The sequence below is a fragment of the Phodopus roborovskii genome, unplaced genomic scaffold (assembly GCF_943737965.1).
Source record: "Phodopus roborovskii unplaced genomic scaffold, PHOROB, whole genome shotgun sequence".
Taxonomy (NCBI): Eukaryota; Metazoa; Chordata; class Mammalia; order Rodentia; family Cricetidae; genus Phodopus; species Phodopus roborovskii.
The window spans coordinates 9226761-9248072 of NW_026126546.1; the positions used below are offsets into that span (position 1 = coordinate 9226761).

Below are 21312 nucleotides of genomic sequence, written 5' to 3' on the forward strand. Positions count from 1 at the left end.
GTGTCAATGTCACAACCTAGAGGCATTGTCCAGACTGGGGACCTGTCTCCCCGGTACCCTTGATGTCTAATCCTGCCCCTTGCGGGCCCACAGCTCACCATATTCAGCCCGGAGGTGGTCAGGGATTCGGGGCTCATAACCTTCTTTCTCTGGGACCTCCACAAAGTCCTGGTCCTCATCTTCGCTGTCCTCTAGGGCTTCTGTCTGTGAAAACATCCCCAAGCACAAATGAGGTCATCAGCTCTATGCAACAACGGCTGTCCCTGGGCCGTGTACAGATGCTGCTTCTCATAGGGCCATTTCTCTAGTTTGGGACTTCAGTCTCAGATGTGGATGGTCTTCAATTACAATGTCTCTAAGGCTGTTCTCATTCTTAAATCCCAGTGCCTTTGCTTAGCTCCCACCTGGAGCCATTCCCTAACCACCATCGACTCTCTTGTGCCTGACGCAGTGCACATCACCAGGTCCTTACAGAGCTGCTCATCCCCACTAAGCAGGCACCACAGCCTGAATTAATGCTGCTGCCATCCCACCTACAGCTCTACCATGCCCAAGTAAGCCATCATGGTCACAGCTCATAGAATTCAGTATGCCTCAGACCCAATGCTCCTCCAACCTCACTGCAGAAACATCCCCTGATAAGGTTCCTCTCACCCTATCTCCCACTGACCAGTCTTCCAGTCTTCCACTCCCAGGACAGGATGCCAGAAACTCAACCTTCCTCCACTGCCCACCTGTCACACTAGAGGGCCAGGCTCAGCTCACCAGGGCAAGGACGTCCATGCCCCTAGGAATGTGGCACTTCTCAGATTGTGGTGGCCCTTTGAGCTGTGTTGCCCCTGGAATTTGGGTGCTCCCCAAGTTTCAATGCCTTTGCAGCTTCCAAAGCTCCAGGGCAATTGACTGGGAATGATGGTACACATCTTTAATTTCAAAGGGGAATATATAAGGGCTGAGATGGAGAGGAGATTCAATTACAATAACAATACATAGAGCCCTAGTTGACCAGCAGGAGCTCTGCACTGAGTATCCATCAATGTCTGAGAGTGGACCAGGCAAGAGGCAGAGGCAGGTGGATCTCTGTGAGTTAGAGGAGGCCAACCTGGTGTATGTAGCAAGTTCCTGGACTGCTTCATAATAGAGGTAACAGAGAGATCCCATTTCAAAAAAAACAAAACAAAACAAAACAAAAAACCAACCAACCAAACAAACAAAAGCTCCAAGGCAGAGTTGATACAAGGAAAGCCTCTGTCAAATGAGGGCCAACTAGTGGACCCTTATAGGGTTATAAGAAAAACTCTGAAAAACTTAAACATTAATTCTAAAAACTACTTCCAGCAGTAACACTTTGAATTCACAGATGTTCCTTGTGGTCCTAACTATTTCTTGGAGGGAGAAGGACATCTAGAGAATAACTTATTCCACTGTGCATTGGCAGCCAAGCAAATGATAGCCACCAAGGATGAAGGTGCATCACCTACTTATGCCATAGCTCAGCATGCTGCCCGCCCAGGTAGAGCCAGGCTCCATCTTGGGGCTGCTGGAGCCATCAGCAGCCACATCTGGCCATGCCTGCTGGCCCCATGCCCCAGCCTGGGAGACTGCTGCCCGATAGAGCATAATCAGATGCAAATGTACTTTGTTTTGGTGCAGCCCACAGTTGTGCATCTGGGAAGCACAGGAGACATTAATCATCGGAAACTGTAATTTTTGTTATCAGTCTAACACTGATCAAAAGGGAAGCCTGTCTCCACCGCTGACCTGTGAAACGTCCCAATTATACTCTTTGGAAATGACAGGGGCACTTAACTCCCGAGCTGAGCAAATGACGACGATCAATCACGTTTGAATAACAATGAGCCACGGACCTGAAAATTATTTTTGTATAGAATCTACCCAGGAATTTATGAAAGGTGGAAAGCAGCCCAAGGTTTTAGGGCATTACGGGCTCAGCTAGTGCAGTGCGTATCAAACACTAAACAGAATTTATGTGTTTTAATTTTCTAAAAGGTAGATGTGGGCTGGGTGCTACAATGCATAACATATAGTGCCAGGTTTTAAATATGGGGGTCATTTTCATAAAATATTATGCTTATTGCTCACACCCTTGAATTTTGCTAGGGACTTTTTATCAAAATTTCATTCCCTAAAAATATTCAACTGCTTAGGTAACTATTAGTATTTTATCTTCTTCCTCCCCAACTAAAATCGTTTATTTTTGAGATTAAATTTGAAGCACTGGCTTCTTCCTTGTTCTTAAACTAGCACTGACGAGGCCTCTGGCTGTCTGCTCTTCCACCGCCTTGTGTTTGCCTTGGAAAGGCCCGGGCTTTCTTTAGGGCCACAGAGAGACCAGCAAGGCATTTCTACACTTTACTCTGCAACTGTTCTGAGATGGGGTCCTCAACCTGCAACTAGAATTTAGAGATGCCACTGTTAATACTTAGTGAAACTAAAGTGAAGCATTAATTCACATTTGGTAAATATTGATGTTGCAAATCCTTGGTGCCAAAGTTATTTAGGATAGCTGACAGACGAGCCATACCCAAGGGACGGGAAATTACTCTGATGTGGAGAAGCTCTGAGCCCTAGCTGTTGGAACACTCCTGTGACCTGCTCAGGAGTCTGACCAGGAACATTATGGTCACAAGGGGCAGCCCCCCTGGAAAGGTAACACCACCCAGAGGGTAGAAGGCCTTCATGGGATGGTCTTGAACCTCACTTGACCAGCCTCCACTCATCACCGTTTGAAATCTAAATAATCGAGTGGTCAGGACCACTGTGGTGGTAACTAGTCTTTAAGGTCACAGGGGTGGGGGTGTCAGACAAAAGCCAGCATCAAGAGGGGTCCATGTCCTGGGAAAGTCCTCATACCTGGTAATAGAGAGACTGGCAATAACTTCAAAATGGGGCCAGACTTTTGAATGTTCTCAATTCACTTTTATCCCACATGAGAAGGCCGAGTTTTCTACTGTCATGAAACAACACAGAACTTCGTGAAACCAGTGGGGAGGACCAACCATTAATGAGATCTGCACATGGGAGCCACACATCAGCACAGGCTGGGCATCTCTCTCACTCATATCTTTCCTGACAGGTGAAATCCTTGGGTGCCTTTTAGAGACAGGGTGGTGGGTGCTTAGAAACCCTAAGAAATCCTTCCAGCCAATCAGATAACTTGTCTCAAGCTGGCCCCCTGGTGGGAACTATAGACCCCTACAGAGGGTCAACTCATCCACCCCATAGGACAGACATAAGCTTTTACCCACTACTGCTGCCATGGAAGGGGTACTGCTTGTTTTATACAAATTGATTCTCACCCACAGTTAAAAGGATTTAGAAAAATGAGTCGTCATGATCATAATTAAACAAGCAATAAAACGGCTAAAATATACAATGCAATCAGTTTACAGAAGTGGGGTGGTGAGTGCTAATTATTTGCGAAGGAATGGAAGAGCATCTCAACATGCTGAAAGCCATGGCCGCCAAGCCCACAGCCTAGAGATACAGCTGGGACCATTAAATAAATTTTGTACGATCTAATTAACTTGGTGCGCAATCTCAATTACTTTTCACCCAAGAAATCACTTTTGTTCAGTTTTATGTGTGTCTATTTCCCTTTTAAAAAAAAAATGATGTAAGGCCTCGTCAGACAAGTGAGTTCCAAACTGCATTTGTCTTTCAGCGGCTTGATGGCTATGCATTTAAAAACCCATTCTATCTTATAAACTAAAAATTAAACGTGCTCAGCTGTGATGGCCGTCATTGCATCTGCTATTTATATGCTAATGCCCTCCCTGGAAGGCCGTGCAAATTGCCCGGCCAGGCCAATATCTCATGTGCATCTCGGCTGCCAGGGACGCACCTTCAGAGGACAGAGGGCGTAGTGGTGCTGACCATGTGATAACACAGAACAGGCACCTGGTGGCCACAGAGTCAAACCTGCCCACATGCAGGCAGAGCACCTGAGCACACCATCAAGTTCAAATATCACACTGGAAGGACGTTTCTATAAAGGCCATGCTCACGAAAGAGATCTCACAATAATAGAATTGCAGAACACACACAGATGGGCATTTCTCCTCCTCTTCTCTCCCCTGATCTGAATCAATGCGTCAAAGTCCACAAAAACCTGCCCTAGGGAATCCAGTATGAGCAAATAGCCCCAGTGCCAGGGAGTTTCCTAGAACTGGAGTTCAAGAGCTGAGTGTAGCCTGCTACAAAGTATCAGGCAAGAAGCTGTGGTCACATGTGCCTAGAAGTCCATTTCCAGAGCAAGGCTAAGACTAGAGATCCCAACTGGATCCAAACAAGCAGCTAGCTAGATGGGTAAAAGAGTCACATGCTGTCAAACAAATTGAGGCCTGGTAGCCTAGGTGGACACAGGCCAGGTGTGCTGGATTCATAGTGTTCCCTAATGGGTATACTCAAACCAGCCTGCTCTGGGAACCCATATATACATGCTCCCAATGACAAGGTTGTGTGAGTGGTGCAGAGGCAGGCCGAGTTATCATGAATGAGGTTATGTGAACTCACACATTAACATCCAATGAAGTGTGAAATCACTAATCATTCTTCCCAGGAGTGTGCACAGAAAGCCAACCACGCAGGGGAGAAGTGTGTCCTCACAACCAACACTTGCCAGGACCGGAGCAGGGTCCTCCCTGTGTCTTGGCTGCCATCTCAGGTGAGAGCAGGTGGCCAGCCGCTGAGAACATGAGGCCATGCTATGTTGTGTGGCCTGTCCCAAAGGGACCAGTGCCTCGTTCATCAAGCAGCCTTTCCACTGGGCGTCTGGGACTTCAGGAGGGACCATGACTCATACAAGTTTCTCTGGATTGCTTTCTCATCTGTAAAATGGAGGAAATGACCTGATGCGTGTGTGTTTGGGGGGGGTCACTCCTGGAGCCAAAGAGATACCATATGAGAAGATGTTGAGAGCTAGGTCATTCTGGAAAGACAAATGATTGGGCTGGACACTAAAGCCAGGGAGAGGCTGGTGGAGGGGCTGCTGAGCTGTTCTCTCCCATCCATGTGAGCTGACCGCCTAAGAACTTATGCTCAAACCCCTCCCCACTCTCTGCCGTTGGGAGCGTGCTTGGCCTTCAGTGTGATGGAGGGAGCACAGTACTGAGAAGGCTGTTTACGGGCCCTGCTGCTGCACAAGGTCCTGCAAGGCTGATTTAGTTTCCCTGCTTTCCACGGGTGTGCCTGACGGTTCAACATTTCATTCCCTGGGTTTTCTGCCTCTGTCCTTTTCACCTACAAGACGCAAATCCTGAACAGCCCAGGGAGCTTTCTTAACACTCTGCAGGAGAAGAGGTGGGCCTGGGTGAGTGACTGCCCAGTATAGCACCGTGGGCCTGGTAACGAGGCTGCTGTGAAAGGCAGGCTGGCCACCACCCGACGCAGAAAGCAGGCAAAGCTGCACAGCACGGACCAAACAGATTGATTTCTATGGCTGTGAGAGGGAGAAGATGAGTCCATGGTTCCATCAGGGTGGCTGCCACACGGCCCATAAGACTGGTGTGCACAAAGACACATTTATAACCACATGAACAGGTAGACAGAACAGTCCAGGAAGGAAAGAACAGCCGCTGACAAGTCAGACGTACTGATGTCTGCAATCACCGCTCAGACCACCAGCTGGTGGGGATTTGTATTTTGTTAATTATATAATACAAACTAACCATGATCAGAGCTACATAATGAAAAGGCAGGCAATTTAAAAGTTTTCAGAGGATTTTTATCAGTTTAAATAATGAGGCAGCCATGGATTATTACAGCTCTTCTGTAACAGAGCAGGTGGAAACTAACTCTACCAAATGGCCCTCCACATTGATCGGGTCAAGATTTATCCCCAGCCTGCCTCTAAACTGAGCTGAAGTGTGCACACTCTGTAAAGCAAATGCTTAGACATGTTTAAACTGGTTTAAGTATTTTTGAAGACAGACCGTCTATGTCAAAAGGAAAGCAATACTGTACAGAAAGCAATGGCAACATTCAAATGGGAACTAGGGCTGGATTCCACAGATGCCTGGGGGGAGGGGGCTAACCAGTACAGCCTGTATCAACACAACCTTCCAAAGACAGCCAGGATCTGTCCAGGGTCTCGGCTGCTGTTTATGACTGGTAACATTGTATTTGTTTCAATTTCACACATTTGTTGGAAGTTCTTAAATGTTTAAATCATGCATTATTGAATTAGTGTTCCCAGCTCAGCCTGTTCTACATGAGGAGTTAACGATGCCAATCCCGTGCTAAATGGGGAAACACTAGGAAATGATTTAAACCCTCCGTAAATTTTATTTGGGAATTAGTGAACACCTCATCATGATTTCTAATTAAAACAGCTCTAATTAACATAGACATTCATTAGCCTGTCCATGCCCCTCCCCCACAAGACACTGTGGTGCAGCAGCCTTGCAAGGAGCTGCCCACCAGCTGCAGGAAGGGCGGGTGATGTGCAGATAGGCAGTTGCTGTATCTATTCTAGGAAGCAGTGCTCACCTGAGCCTGGGCGCTGCCACTCACAGTCCCGGAGCCGCCAATCACTTCATCTACAAGCAGCGCCTCACTCGCTCTCCAGCTGCGGCAAGCAAAATCTCCAAGGACTTCAGAGTAGTGCCTTTTGTTAAAATCAGTTTGTAGAGACAGGTCTAGGAAGTGTCCGTTCAACTGACAGCAGAGCAAAGCAGTATCTGCCTTCCCACTGAAGGTAGGGCATCATTAGTCCAAGGGCTACCACCTCACTGGGCCCAGGCAGCCCTACATACCCACAGGATGGCCTGTGTGCTGACCTGTGTGACCAGAGGAGCCAGAGGACCCCATCACACCCTGAAGGGCCTGCCTTCACAGCAGATCCTACAGGCACAAGTGGAAATAGCCAGGCTTTAGCCGTGAGGGTTGCCATCTACCTACAGGGATTGCCATCTACCTACTGAGATACACAAAGATACATGTACTAATCTGGGTAAGATCAGGCTAGGAGCCGCTGGATGCAACAAGGGCTAGTGGGACAGTACAGGCCCTGGGCATCACATCAACCCACGCACTACAGGAAGACTGTGTTTGCAGGGTTAAAGGGCTGGGTGTCACACTCCTATGTCTGTGCCCAATGGGAATTAGGAAATGGCCAGTGAAACTGCCCTCAGTCCTGGGAGCCAAAGTACTAACATGGCCATGCCCTGACCATCTACTACAGGCCCAATACCCGATTCCACCCAAGGCAGATCCACACCAGGAAGCTAGAGCTGCAGCTGGTTTAGGACAGCTAGCAGGAGTCAGGCAAGCCATTCAGTCTTCTTCCGTGTAGTACTAGGGACTGAACCTAGTAGCTCAAGCACGCTAGGCAGCACTCTACCACGGAGTTAAACCCCCAGGCTTTTTTCCATTTTGAAACAAGGGCTCACTAAGCTGCCTCGGCAGCCCTAGAAACCAGTCTGTAGCTCAGGCTGGTTTTGAAGTAATGATCTTCCTGAACCACCCTTTCAAGTAATTGGGATCACAGGCTTTCACCACTAGGTCCAGCTTCCACTCAGCTGCCTTGGGTGCGTCGCCATTACCATACCGGTAACTGAGCCATAGGCACAAGCCATATAGGAAAAATAGGGCTTCTTACCTGGGCTCTGGGGGTGGAAGGTATAGCTCCTGCAGCTGACTGAACTAAACGCAGAACCCTGAACCTGAAATTGCATGCCCTCACCACCCACAAAGGTATCATGAGTGGCCAGAAGACTGCTCAAGTGCCCTTCAGCAGCCAGGCACTCAGTAGTCAGGAAATACGGAGCTAAGAGACATGACTAAGGCAACAGCGCCCAACAACACCCAGCTTTGCCTATCTGACAAAGCTTTAGGCCAAGAACAGCCAGGTTGCTAAGACCCTCAGGGCTTGGAGTCCTGCCAGCCCCAGCACTGCTGGTGTTCCCAGTGCCAGTGCAAGCTGGCAATACCTAGGCCTTGCAAAACCCTTCTGCGCTACCCAAGAACATTCAAAATCCATGGCTACTCCCTGGAACACTGGCTACCCAAGGATGTCCCTGCACTGCCAAGGCCCATCAGCAAGGTGACTGTCCTTGGAACTGGTTTGGCTGAGCTCTTCAGAAGAATAGTGAGGTGGCCTTCCACTTCACAGGCTCAGGCTTGGACAAGCCTGAGGCACTGATGACTTGGGACACTGAGTGAACAGACACAACAAATTCTGACTGTTACAGTGAGGGCTGGAGAAATGTTCTCCACTGTAGATCACACAGTGCTCAAAATTCATAAATCTGACTGAGATAAGTGACACAACAAGATGCAACTCTCGTAAGGCATTAATGGTACACACCACAACTGCTAAACAGACTCTACTGCAGCATTGCATTTCCATCATTGCCATAAACGCAACTGTTGGCGGACTGAAGGAGAGGCAAGGTGGCCCTCTGCTGGCCACATCACACATACCCTCTGCAAAGCTGGGGCCGCAGGCAGCTGGGAACTGCTAGGAGCTCCCTCCTACCTCATCTGGCCTAGCACTTCCTGTACTGCACTTGCAATGTGCCTACCAGCTGCCACAGGGTAGGCAGCAGGGTCTCTGAACACTAGACAGGGGAGCCCCTGGTTTTAGGTCGGCGCTATGGATGGCTTCAAATTTGACTTTTTCCTCAGTAAAAGACAGTGTTGTTTCCACCTCAGAGCTAACTTCCAAAACAGAATTCAGAAGCCAGACTACCCAGGTCAGCTGGCCCACTAACCTCTAAGGCGGTGGTTCTCAACCTTCCTAATGATGCAACCCTTTAATACAGTTTCTTATGTTGTGGTGACCCCCAACTATAAAATTATTTCATTACTACTTCATAACTGTAATTCAGCTACTATTATGAACTGTGATTTAAATAACTGGTATGTAGGATATCTGATAGGTGGCCCCTGTGAAAAGGCCATGACCCACAGGTTGAGAACCACTGCCCTAAGGCTATGTTCAGAGGCTAGGCTCAGGGTCCAGGGTTAGGACAGGATTCCACGGAGAGATGGCGGTCCTGACGTCTGTTTTCTCTATTTGGAAATCAGCTGAGAGGAGCCAGTGAGATGTCTCAGCTAAAAAAAAAAAAAAGGCACTTGCCAAGGACCTGAGTCTTGTCTCTAGACCTTCATGGTACAAGGAGAGAACTGACTCCCACAAATAAATGGAAGGTTTTAATTAAAACCACCTGAGAGAAACATGGGACGATGACTCGGCTGAAAGCTGTGAAAAGAACCAGGTAACAGTGATAGTCTGGACTATGACAGTTTTGTGCCTTTCAAACAAAATCTCAAGACCTATATACCCTAACTGCAGCCACCTCCCCCAACTCTGTGGACACTTGTCCACGCAGCCCTCAAGCACAGGATTTCCATTCCCACTACAAGGGCGTCACTTCCTCCAGGCATAGCAATATACTCTGCCTTCCAGCCAGCTCAGTGTACCTGGCATGGATGGCCTCTCTGTGGCTCCTAGGTCACTAGAGGACTGAATCCTTGCCCACTACCAGGTACCCAGAACACATGCCCCATACCTCTCTCTGGCCGTGTGTGTGTGTGTGTGTGTGTGTGTGTGTGTGTGTGTGTGTGTGAGAGAGAGAGAGAGAGAGAGAGAGAGAGAGAGAGAGGGAGAGAGGGGGGGGGGGACGGGACTGGTCTGGGACCACCACAAGAACTTAGTAAGGAAAAGCCCAGAATCTTCTAAAGCTGGTGGTGCCTGCCTGCTCAAATGGCTGAGTACAGACTCCTGGGACCTCTCAGCCTCAGCTCCATGAACTCACCCTGCTCCTCTGTCCTCTCTCAGGCTTGATGTTCAGTTCTTCATATTTCTTCACAGCAAGTTCCAATTCCATTTTCAGGTCAATGGCCTGTTTTAAGTGTCCACTGTAGATCCCCGCACGGGTAAACCGCTGTAAAACAAAGGGTGACTAACAAAGGTCCCAGACAGTCCCTAGAGAGCCTGGTCTGGCCAGGTAGTTCCCTCCTTTCAGGAAGGGACAAAGCTCTAGGGAGAGGGGTAATGCTCATTCCCACCCAGGTCAGTGTTCTATACTTCCACACGCCTGCTTTGCCTGGTCTTTGAGCCCAAGTCCACTGCTGAAGGCCAGGTACTCAGCCTCACCTGGACCCAGGAGCACACAGCTGGCAGAAACTTGATCTGGATGAGTTTGAGTGAGTCTCGAGCAGCATGGAGGACGGCAAGGTTGTCTTCATTCTCTTGCACCTTCAGACCATCTAAAACAAGGCATAGTTAAGTCACAGGAGGTGTCCCTGGTAGACCTCAAGTGTAAAGCCCATGCAGCTGCCAGGGACTCTGTATCCCTGCTCATAATCTCATTAGTATATGATGCCAGAGAATTCCATATAGCTAATTCGTGGTGATGGAGGTCTGGCATGATGGCAGAAACCTACAGCAGAGTTACACAGGAAAGACTAACCAGAGAGAAGTCCGTCTACCCCTTATAGCCCAGCCCAAGAAACTGCCGTTCCCAAGTCTAAATTCTACCATTGGGCAACCTGGTCCAGTGGAGGGGGGGGTCACAAACCTGGCTTGGGTAGAGCATCATATGGGGGCACTGCACCGCATCAGTGACCGGTTACCTGAGGGGAGCTCCACATCCAGTGTGTACTTGTGGGATCCCAGCCCATGGCTCCTCAGGAACTCCTCTGGGTCACTGTGCTCATCGTCGTCCCTGGAGGGGTCTGGCATGGCTGTTTGGGCTAGTACCTTCAGACCAGCATCAGATCCTATGTGGTATGTAGAGGCAACCAAGTCCTTGCTACAGCATGGCTGCTCTTCATTCTGGGATCCAAGGAGACCAGACTCTTGAGAAGTTGCCAGGTCTGGGCTCAAGGTGCAAGGAACATGGCCCTCTGTTATGCTAGATGCCTCACCAAAGAATTTATCCCCTGGGTATGGGCCCAAGTCCAAGGGCACCAGCAGCTTAAAGCAGTTCTCCACTTCTGTCAGGCAGCATCTGATTTCATCAGACATTTCTGCAGACATTGAAGCACCTGATTATTATGTCATCTTGAACCAGAGAACAACAGATGGCCAAGACTATTCCTCGAGGCACCCAAAGGAAGGTCATGGTGCCACCAAGAAAAGCCAATGCCCTGGCACAAAAATGGTAACACTTCCAATTATTTAATAAACTATGTAGCACAGCAGCTCTGTCTTTGGAGTACATCTTTGGGCATACTGTGCGGCAGCTCACAGAGGCCAAAGTGACCACTACTACAGGCCAACCTTACACTCAGGACGGTGGTCCCAGAGAGGGCAGGACATGCCAATACTACTTACATACGTGACAGGGTGGCCCCTCCTGGAGCCCTCTAAGCCATCCACAGCACAGCTGTATGCCTGCAGCTTTCCCCAAGGCCTGGGCTTTCAAGGCCCACACCCAGGTGTTTGTGGGAGGTTCTGGACACAAAAAGAGCCTACTGCCTGCTTCTGAGAGCAGAGAGCACTGCCCCATCTCACCAGGGCTGGCTCCCAGGAAGGGTGAGGACCTGGGAAAGGAACTAGCAAGAGTAGATGTTGGACAGAAGAATGAGCAAGGACTCTGGCTAGTGACCAAGTGTAGACTCCTATGTCCAGCCTCTCTGTTCAGAGTCTTAAGCCAAGTAGTCACAGGAAGACCAAAGACCAGGAGACACATGAGCTACGGGCAGACTGTGAAGGCTCAACCCCATCCTGAACCATCCTGTCTTGCAAAGCTGCCTGCGTGGGTCTCAGGCGAGATTGAAGAACAACTAGGGAACAAGCACAAGAATCCATAGGGGGTGGTTTCACAGGCTAGCCCAGGAACTTACCTTCCATTTCCCTCTTAGCCCGCTCAGCACTTTCTTTGTGGATTTTATCCAAGTGCTTCTGCTTCTCCTCTTCTCGCTTCCTTTCTGCCACAGTCCTAGCATTGACATCCTGAAAATCCACCTGAGAATTTGAAGAGGGAGTTTAGGACTGCCTATAACAAACACAAACCCAACTAAGAAAAGCCACATTGCCGTCAACACAAGGCCAGGATCTTGATGGTTCATAGTCTACAGCATTTCAAACAGGCTGCCTCATCCAGCCACGCCTTTCACATCCGGCACCCAGGAGTGAACTCCAGAGAAGAGGGGACACCATACAGGAACCACAACCACATCCATTGGCAGGGGCATGACAGAACCTGGGCAGTGACAGGAGGGCTGGAAGGCATAACAGAACCTGGTGTCTCACTAAGCACAGCACCAGTCAGCGCCCATGGCGAGAGCTAAGCAGGGCTTACTGGCAAGAAAAGGGAATGTCCCTGAAAGGGGAGCCCATTCGAAAGCAGAGCGCATCTAGGAGTATGATTCTACAGGCTCAACTCCACCCCCAGGCAAGTGTCAGGTACAGTTTTCTTTGCTGTTCTGATTTTAGGGAGCATCCTCCATTCTACTGTATGCTGATCCAGCTGCCTTGCTACCCAGGTCTGTGTACCTGCAGAAAACTCAATGAAAAGAGCTCTTTCATCGGCTAGCCAGTCTCACCCCCAGGCAAGCAGACTGTCCTGTCCAAGACTCACTTACCTTTTTGGTGTGTTTTAAGAAGTGGTAGCCCAAGGCTAGCTTCTTATAGGCCTCCCCGAACTTCTCATTCCAACCTTCCACAGCCTGCATGGCTGCTTGCTTTAGCCTCTGGGCTGCCTCCCGTGGGGGTGGCAGGGGATGGTCATTATCCGTGCCTAGTGTTAGCTCTAGGAATTCCTGGAAGTCAGAAACGAGCAGCACTCTGAACTGATGAGACCTGGTGAAGAGCTCATTCACGATCTGGAAGGCTGAGAGGCGTATCTCAGCATGGTCCTGGGTCAGCTGTGTCTTCAGCAGATGGTAAGCATGACTCAGCTGCTCCTCTGAAGACCTGGGAGCACAAGCCAGCCTCACCAAATGCTCACTCATGAAGGACAAGTGTCATTCTTCGTGCAGGGATACTACCTTTACAAGAGGTAGGGACTGGGCTTACTTAGCATCCAATCTTCATTTTTTTTCCTTCTAAAGCTGAGTGGACATACTAGTGTCTAAGCATCAAATGTGGCCCACCCCCATCCTACTTCAGTACTGCCCTAAGCCAAGAACATTTTCTACATTTTCAAATGGCTAAAGCAGCTGTGGATGTGGCACAGTGGTAAAGCACCTGCCTAGCATGGGTGAGGTCCTGTGCTGGACCTCCAGCACTGCAAAGATAAATACCATGGTTGAAACACATAAAAGAATACTTTTTGAGATATGAACATTACATTAAGAATCAAGTATAAAGGGCTGGAGAGATGGCTCAGTGGTTATAAGCCCTAGCTGCTGGGTTCAATTCCTAGTACTCACATGGAGGATCACAATCATCCTTAACTCTAGTTCTAGGAGACCCTACACTCTTCAGGCCTCCTTAGAAAGCAGGCATGAACATGGTACACAAATATACATGCAGGCAAAACACCCACACACATAAAATAATTCAAAAAAAGTCAATGAGTTTTGTTGAAACTCGTTTACCCCTGCATAGTCCCTAGCTGCTTTCCCAGATGAAATTTACAGTATATGCAGATCCTTCACAGTGTAGCAGTAAGACAGCAAAGTAGGGCAGAGAGTGGGATTCAGAAGGCCTTGTACAAAGCCTTACAAGATTAGCTGAAAAAACAAGTTGACAAAGAAGATGGTAATCCCCAGCTAAGATAAATTAAAACATGCTGGTGCCATTGACATAGGGGCAGAGGTACTCTAGAATAGCTAAGAGTAACCAAATGTTCATGCTAACACTAAAATACACAACCCTGGGTGGACACTTAAGATGCTAATGAGTCATGTGATACATGAAGCTGTATATACAACTGTATATAACAGAACATACACAGAATGCTTGTACTGTGTAAATAAGCTTCCCTTGGAAGTATATTCTTCCTTCCTTTCTAAAAAAGATGTACTACTAGTGTATGTGTGTGTTAGTGCAGGTACACCATGCCATGACATGCATGTGGAGATCAGGTGATGGTCAGGAAGGAGTTGGTTCTCTCATTCCCAGAGCCAACGTAGGCCGTCAAGCTTGTAAGATAAATGCTTCACCCTCTGAGCCATCAGCATGTCAGCTGCTTGAATATACACACCAAAAGATAATCTGGTTGGTCATGAGCAGAGGTTACAAATTAGCCCCTCATGAATGAATCAAGGTATGCTGCAAAAGTCACACATCAGGAGCTGGGTGTAGTGGTACACACCTTTAATCTCAGCACTCCAGAGGCAGAGCCTGAGGCCATCCTAGTGAGTTCAAAGCCAGCCAAGGCTACACAGTAAAACCCTGAATCAAAACATGAAAAGATAAAAATAAGAAAAGTCACATATCACCATGCTCTTTGACAACTCCCTAGTAAAGACAAGTAATTTCAAAGTAGCCTATTAAACCGTACCCATACCTCCCTCAGCAATCACTTTCATTTGTCTCCCTTTTTTGCCTGCCCCAAGGCTTAGGTGATAGCAGGCACAGGCAAGAGAGGGTGCTGGGTGGATGCTCAGAGACTTGGTTATGCAAGCATCTGTCTAGCTGGCTGGGGGAGTTGGCAGTGGTGCAGTGGCTCCAGGCTGGAACACACTTGGTCACTAGCTCTGTTGTATGCTGCTACCTCCTGGTGCTTTCCCGTGCCATGGTAGCCCTGTTTGCCTCTCTCCAGTCTTATCCTTTTCAGAACTCCTTACTAGCAGCTCTGAACTTCTAGATAACTTCCCTGTGCCAGCCACTTTCTATCCTCTTTTGCCTTGTCCTCCCTCATTTACTGTAGACAATCCATCTCTAAGGCCACTGATTTAGCTTCCCAGATATCTTATACTCCCTTACATATGAGGTCCAAAGTCAAAGAGAAAGATTGCCTGTTTCCACTTTTAACCTGGACGACAATCTGGAAAAATACTGAGCCACCCAAGCAGGCAAACCTCTTCTTTCACTAACCTAGCTGCCTGGGACTTTAAAAGAAAAAAAAAAACAAAAAAAAAACAATTCATTTAACTTTATTTTATGTGCACTTGTGTCAGATCCCCAGGAACTGAAGTTACAGACAGTTGTGAGCTGCCATGTGGGTACTGGGAATTGAACCCAGGTCCTCTGGAAGAGCAGCCAAGTGCTCTTAGCCACTGAGCCACCTCTCCAGCTCCTGCTTGGAACTTTTTAGAGGTTCACAGGAGTAGTCTTTTCCCACCAAGGCAGAAAGAAATGTGCCTGTAGCAGGGACTTGCATTCCAGTCCCAGGAAAGTTAATGCAGGATATGTCCCTGAAGAGCCAACACTAGCTGTCTCCAACTCTATCTGAGAACGAAAACAGAAAAGCTGGGGCCTCAAAGCAGTGTTACTAATCCTTGGGTAAGCCACACTCAACTCACCTGGAACCCCCAGGGAGTGTGATGGGCTTGGGGATACTTGAATCCTTCAAGTCTCTTGAGAATTCTACACACAAGTCAGAGGGAAGTATCTTCCTGCCCCTGTAGGCTGCTTCTTGTCTCTCCTTTTAAGATACATTCTTGGATGCCTGGCTACAGAGCATTGTCAAGAACTGAAATTATGTTTGATCCTGGGCTGTCAAAATGGTTTAGCAGGTGGATATGCTTACTGGATATGTCTGGAGATGTGAGCTAGACCCCTGGAACCCATATAAAGGGGGAAGGAGAAAACCAACTCCACAGAGTCATCCTCCGACCTCCACAAGACTACAGTGATACCCGCACGTACCTGTTTGAACACACATGTACACTAATGTGTGTATATAGACAAACAAGACATTTCAAAAGTGAAGATAAAGAAATATATTTGATCCTGAGAACTTAAAGAAAAAGGCTAATATTTTACTGTAACATGGTCTCCATACAGGCTGGCTGGTAGGAAGTTTGGCCAAAGGATGAAGGACCTATACTTGGTCCTCACTATTTGTCCTCCTGAGAAAAAGTAGAGGATCTAGGAAGAAAAGAGGAAGTATACCAATAGATTATTTACCCAAATTCTCACTTCTGTCCATTCTGAGTGAATACCTTCCCAGATCAGGAACTCACTAAGTGGGATCATAACACTCCAGCAGGGACCCACAGATGTAGATTGGTGGTTGAAAACCTCCTTGCAGGGATGAAAAGTTAAGAAACCTGTTAACTACAATAAAACCAGAAAAGCTGCTCCATGTCTTAGTTTCTTCTCTTGCTGTGATAAGACAACATGACTGGGGCTGGAAAGGTGGCTCAGAGGTTAAGAGCACTGGCTGCTCTTCCAGAGGTCATGAGTTCAATTCCCTGTAACCATGTAAAATAAGATCTGGTGCCCTCTTCTGGTGTGCAGGCAAACATGCAGGTAGAACACTAGTAAGTAAAATCTTAAAAAGACACCATGACCAAGGCAAGTTTATTTTGGGCTTACGAGTTTCAGAGGGTTAGAATCCACAATGGTGGAGCATTAGCTGAGAGTACATACCTTAAACCACAAGCAGGAGGCAGAGAGAGCACAAGGCTTTTGGAGCCTCAAAGCCTGCCCCAATGACACACCTCCTCTAACAATAACTATTGAGATGCCTCAGGAAATTATTAATGTGGCTAGTAAATGTTAAAACTTCTTTCCAATATGGTTTGTTCTCTGCATGTCCTGATTGTTGAGCTTGTTTTTGGTCAACTTGACACAAGTTAGAGTTATCGGGAAAAAAAAAAATCTCAGTGAAGACAATGTCTCCAGATTGCCTGTGGGGAAGCAAGTCTGTGGGGGCATTTCTTGATTAATATTAATGGACTATAAGATGTAAGATGAAATAAACAATTCCTCTCCAAGTTACTTTTGGTCATGGTGTTTACCCCATAGCAACAGAAAGCAAATGAGGTCAAGGCCATTGGCTATAGTCATCATGTTACTCTTGTTTGGACATTGCATTTTTAATTTCTTTGTCTTCTAATGTCATCTAAGATACAGCAATTTCAGTGTAAACTGGAGAATCCAAATTCTCCTTCCCAGTCACTATCACTAGAGAGCAGTTTTGTAATCCCTCTTACCTGCCCTGAGATATCATGGAAGTAGTTACAGATGATTTTGTTGTTGTTGTTGTTGTTAACTTAAAAAAATATTGTTGTGTGTTTGACCTATGATGTGAGTGTGGTGTGTATTCTACAGCACATATGTAGAGGTAAACGGACAACTATGGAGTTGCTTCTCTCCTTTTTTTTTAAACCTCAAAGTCCACCCCCCCCCAGTGACACCTCCTTCAATAAGGCCACACCTCCTGATCCTTCCCAAACTATTCCACCAACTGGGGACCATGCGTTCAAATACACGAGCACTCTTATTCAAACTACCACAGATGTGGAGTGAAGGAACTAGTAATGCAGAAATATAACAGACGGAGCAGGAAAAGCTCGCAATAAGGTAACACAAGGGCCCAAGTCTTTGTATAGAGCAGGGATATTTGAGACATTGAACTTTCTCCCTTCTCTAGCCAGCTTCCTCCTTGGGAAGGGTATTCATTCTTAATAAATTCTCTTGCTTTACTTACTACTGCCCACATGTCTCTGTTCCAGTCTTTGTTCTGAGACACAAAAACCCAGAATCCCTCCAAGTGTCAACAGGGCAGTCCCAGGTGCAAAGCCCTAGCCTCTTCTAAAGGAAATGGAGTGAAAAGGCCTCATAGTCCTCTAGGTGGCTCCTCTTTCTCTCAATAACACCCTGCGTGAATCAGAGGTCAGAGTTTTTCTGCGTGTGCAGCAAAACCAGGTCTGGATTAGAGCTGTAAGGATTCAGGCATCATGATGGCCTATACCAGACAGCATGCACTCAGGCAGTTCCCTGGCTAGCCCAGGATTCTATGGCTGCTATGTCACTACGGAGAGGGTGAAAAGGGGCCTTTAAGAGAAAAACTCCATGCCTCTCTTTTCTCTTTATCTTCTCTCTCTCTTTCTTGTCCCCCCCTCCAATAAAACTTCTCACTTAAGCTCTGTCTTCCTGGCATGTTTGTCCCTCACCTGCCATGGAACCCATCAAGGTCCCCCTTACACAACATTATAACAAGAGGGTTTATTTAAATGTAAATACTCCAGCATTCATTAAGAATCACTTACATTTTCTCTTCTTATGACCAAGGCAATTAAGAATTTTTTTTTTCCTCACTAAATATGACCGCCTGAAGTGGCAAGGCAGGGTGCTTTCTTGGAGGGACTACTAAGGATAAGAACAACTACCTTCAAACAGGGAGAACACTGATGTCGCATGCCTATAAATCCAACAGAGCACCTGGTAAATGCACAGCCAGCCTTAGCTACATAGTAAGAGGTCAACCTGGGTTACATAAGACTGTCTCAAATAAAACAAAAAAGAACGAGAGAGTACAGGGTAGCTCAGTGGCACGGTTTGCCTGTCCTGCTGTGGGGAGGGACGGGTGGACAGGGCCACTCACCCAATCACACTCCTTACTCCAACAGTAAAGAAGATGCTGACATAGTATGGTTGCTTTATAACATACAGAAATGGTTGGAGGCACCAAGCTTAGAACCTGGGCTACATTCTGGACCAACGTGCCCTGCCTGAGATTACAGCCCCAGAACTTGTAGTGGTTCTTTAGATTTCTGACCCAAGGTCTCACTATGTAGCCCACCCTGGCCTGGAAGTCATGACCCTCCTGTCCCCACCTCCCAACAGGCAAGTGCTTCTGTGCCCTGGTGATCAGGTAACTCCTTCCCAGGTGGTGAAGGCAGGAGATGGCAGAGATGTACAAGAGGGGAGAGGGGTTCAAGCAGCGTAGGTGCTCAGTGGGCCAGTCAGACACGTTTCACCTAAATACATACTTGCAAATTTTCTTCAGTTCCTTCATTTTCTGAGCATTCAGTTGGGATTCTCCTGAAGTTGTGAGCTCCTCTATCAACTGTGGAAGTTTCTGATCCATAGCTAGAAACGAGGAAGGCGGAGACGCAGGGCGAACATCCAGTGCTTCAGTATTGGTTTTATCAACACAGCTTACTGGGGTCCTCTAAGTTCTGGGGACTCTGGCAAGGGCCCTAGAGTGTCTCTGTGGGATGCCTCCCAGGCCAACAAGACCTTCGATAGTAATTAACTGAGGTTCTGAAGGCGAGTCTAACTCTACAGTCAGCTGTGTGGGAGTCGAAGCCGAGCCGGTACCGATCTTTAAGGGAAAATGTCACTCAATCACACTCAAGCTGGCCGCCAGGATACTCGCTCTCGGTAAGCGCCAGCCTCTGGACAACTGCAGGGTCCCGACCCTCAGTGCGCCGCTCAGGCTGGCCGGACCCTCTGCCTCAGGGAGTCTAGTACCAGCATTCCGCGGCTGCGGCGACACAGACCGCCGGCTGCGGCAGCTCGCCTCGCCCTCCTTTTCCGGTGGCGGCCAAGCCCGTCACACGCCCCACAGCGCACTCGGCAAGTATTCCTCAGGCCGGAGGCGCAGGAGCGGAAGTCATCGTGATGCGCGCCGTGACCGCCCTGGTCCCGCCCCTTCCAGAGGAGCCCTCCCCCTTCACCCCCGGCAGTCTCCGTCATTTGCTCGGGTGGTCTCATAGCGCAGGCGTGAGGACGCAGCAACGCGGTGACGCAATGCGCTAACAGGGGGGCGGGGTAGTTCTAGAAGAACTACGCGCGAGAAAAAGGAGGCGGGAGGGCGCAGCAAGTTCTTAAAGGGGAGGTGGCTCCGGGGCAGGAGTCAGAAATAGAGGCTTAGAAAGAACTGGGTGCCTAGTGTCCCACCCACCTACCCTGAATTTGGCCAAGGACCAGAGTCAACTGGACTTTTCTTCTCACCGTGTTCAGTGTATGAGGATCTGACAGCCCAGCTTCAGAATATGTCCTCGTGGTCAGTGCCAGGTCCCAGTCTCGGTACACTCGTGAGGTCACGATTGTGTCCTGCTGCTTCCACTTCACATGCTCGTGCAAAGATAAGCCAAAGACTTGCCCCCCCCCCCCGAAAAGAACGAAATGTCTTAAGATATTTTTATTACATTTATTGGGAGGCTAGAAAGTGGGCCCTCTTGTGGAATAAGGACAATTTATGAGAGCTAGCTCTCCCAAGTGGGTCCCAACAGTCAAAATGAAGTTGCCAGGTGTGATAAAGTGCCATTACCATCTCAGAAACTAGAATGACTTAAAGTAGTAAAAGAAAAGAGTCTGTCGAGCCAGACTTGTATATATGTGCAAAAGCTGAGCTTGCTGCAAACAGGAGCAAGCAGTTGCATGCCAGCAAGACGCAGGGAGTCCCTTCTGGGAAGGAAATGATACTAGATGCAGATTCCAAGCAAATGAAGAACTAACTGTAAATGATAAAGATGATGAAATAATTCCAAACTTCTTTTATAAGTTACAGTTCAATAGATTATTAAGTTTAATATTCAGGAAAAATTATGACAATAGTTACTCAAGTAACATGGAAAGAAAAAAATGGTAGTATATATTCCAAGAGTTGTGCTCTTAGATAATGGCATTTCCGTTAATGACAGACCAAATACAACGCCTAATGACATAGCAGGCTTTTAAGTATTCTATGATCTCAGAACATACCAACACCATCAAGTGAACCAACCCCTAAAGTAACAAAATGAATTAGATGCAAAAAGGGTGGGAGCGTGTCTTACTGATAGAGTATTTACCCAGCATATATGAGGCCCTAGGTTTGATCACACAACACACACACACACACACACACACACACACACACACGCACGCACGCACGCACGCACGCAAATGGAACATCACTATTAAGACTGCAATGATAAAATGTGACCAATTTAAAATAAAATGGATACTAGTGAAAATAAGGAAGAACAGAACAGAGACATAGGAAAGCATAGCAGACAAAAGATTTAAATCAAACAGAAAGATACTTTGTCAAAGACAGGCCAGGTGGCACCTGCCTTTAATTCAAGTACTGAACTTTAATTCTTACTCAGGCAGCAAGTTCAAGGACAGCCTGGTTAATATAGTGACCTCCAGAACAACCAGAGCTATTTAGGGAGACCATGTCTCAACAATAATAATGTCAACATCCCTGTGAAGGGGGGGCTACATTGGCCCTCAGGCCAACAATTCATAGAGAGGTAGCCCACCTCCTGCATTGAGATTTTCATTCAATAACCATTTGTTCTTTTTTCCACCTACACAGACATCTTCATTCAAAGTGTTTAAATGTTGTTTTTGCTGTTCTTCCAAATGCTTTGCCAAACTCCTAAGACACTCAGAGGCTAACATTAAGTAGTGGGACCTTTATGCACAAGGTGGGCAGGAGCTCTGAAGCTTCACTGTCTTTTACTCAAAGCTAGTAAGAATTGGTCTTGGGACTCAGCAAC

The 21312-nt window shown here is 47.6% G+C and overlaps 1 protein-coding gene across 2 annotated transcripts in view; it reads right to left on the bottom strand.

Annotated features, from left to right (window-relative positions):
- Window positions 1–19248, bottom strand: part of Uvssa (UV stimulated scaffold protein A) — a 34159-nt gene extending 14911 nt beyond the window's left edge. Inside the window, exons 1-7 of one of the 2 annotated variants that reach the window (XM_051200298.1) lie at window positions 18808–19248; window positions 12559–12889; window positions 11818–11938; window positions 10603–10998; window positions 10124–10236; window positions 9783–9911; window positions 99–204 (exon numbers count right to left, since the gene is read on the bottom strand). In XM_051200298.1, the coding sequence (XP_051056255.1) occupies window positions 99–204; window positions 9783–9911; window positions 10124–10236; window positions 10603–10998; window positions 11818–11938; window positions 12559–12889; window positions 18808–18905 (1294 nt within the window). In that variant the 5' untranslated portion in view covers window positions 18906–19248. Of the gene's footprint in view, window positions 1–98; window positions 205–9782; window positions 9912–10123; window positions 10237–10602; window positions 10999–11817; window positions 11939–12558; window positions 12890–14234; window positions 14254–18807 lie in introns of those variants that run through there. The other variant, XM_051200299.1, reaches the window with a different exon arrangement.
- Window positions 19249–21312: the final 2064 nt, after the last annotated feature.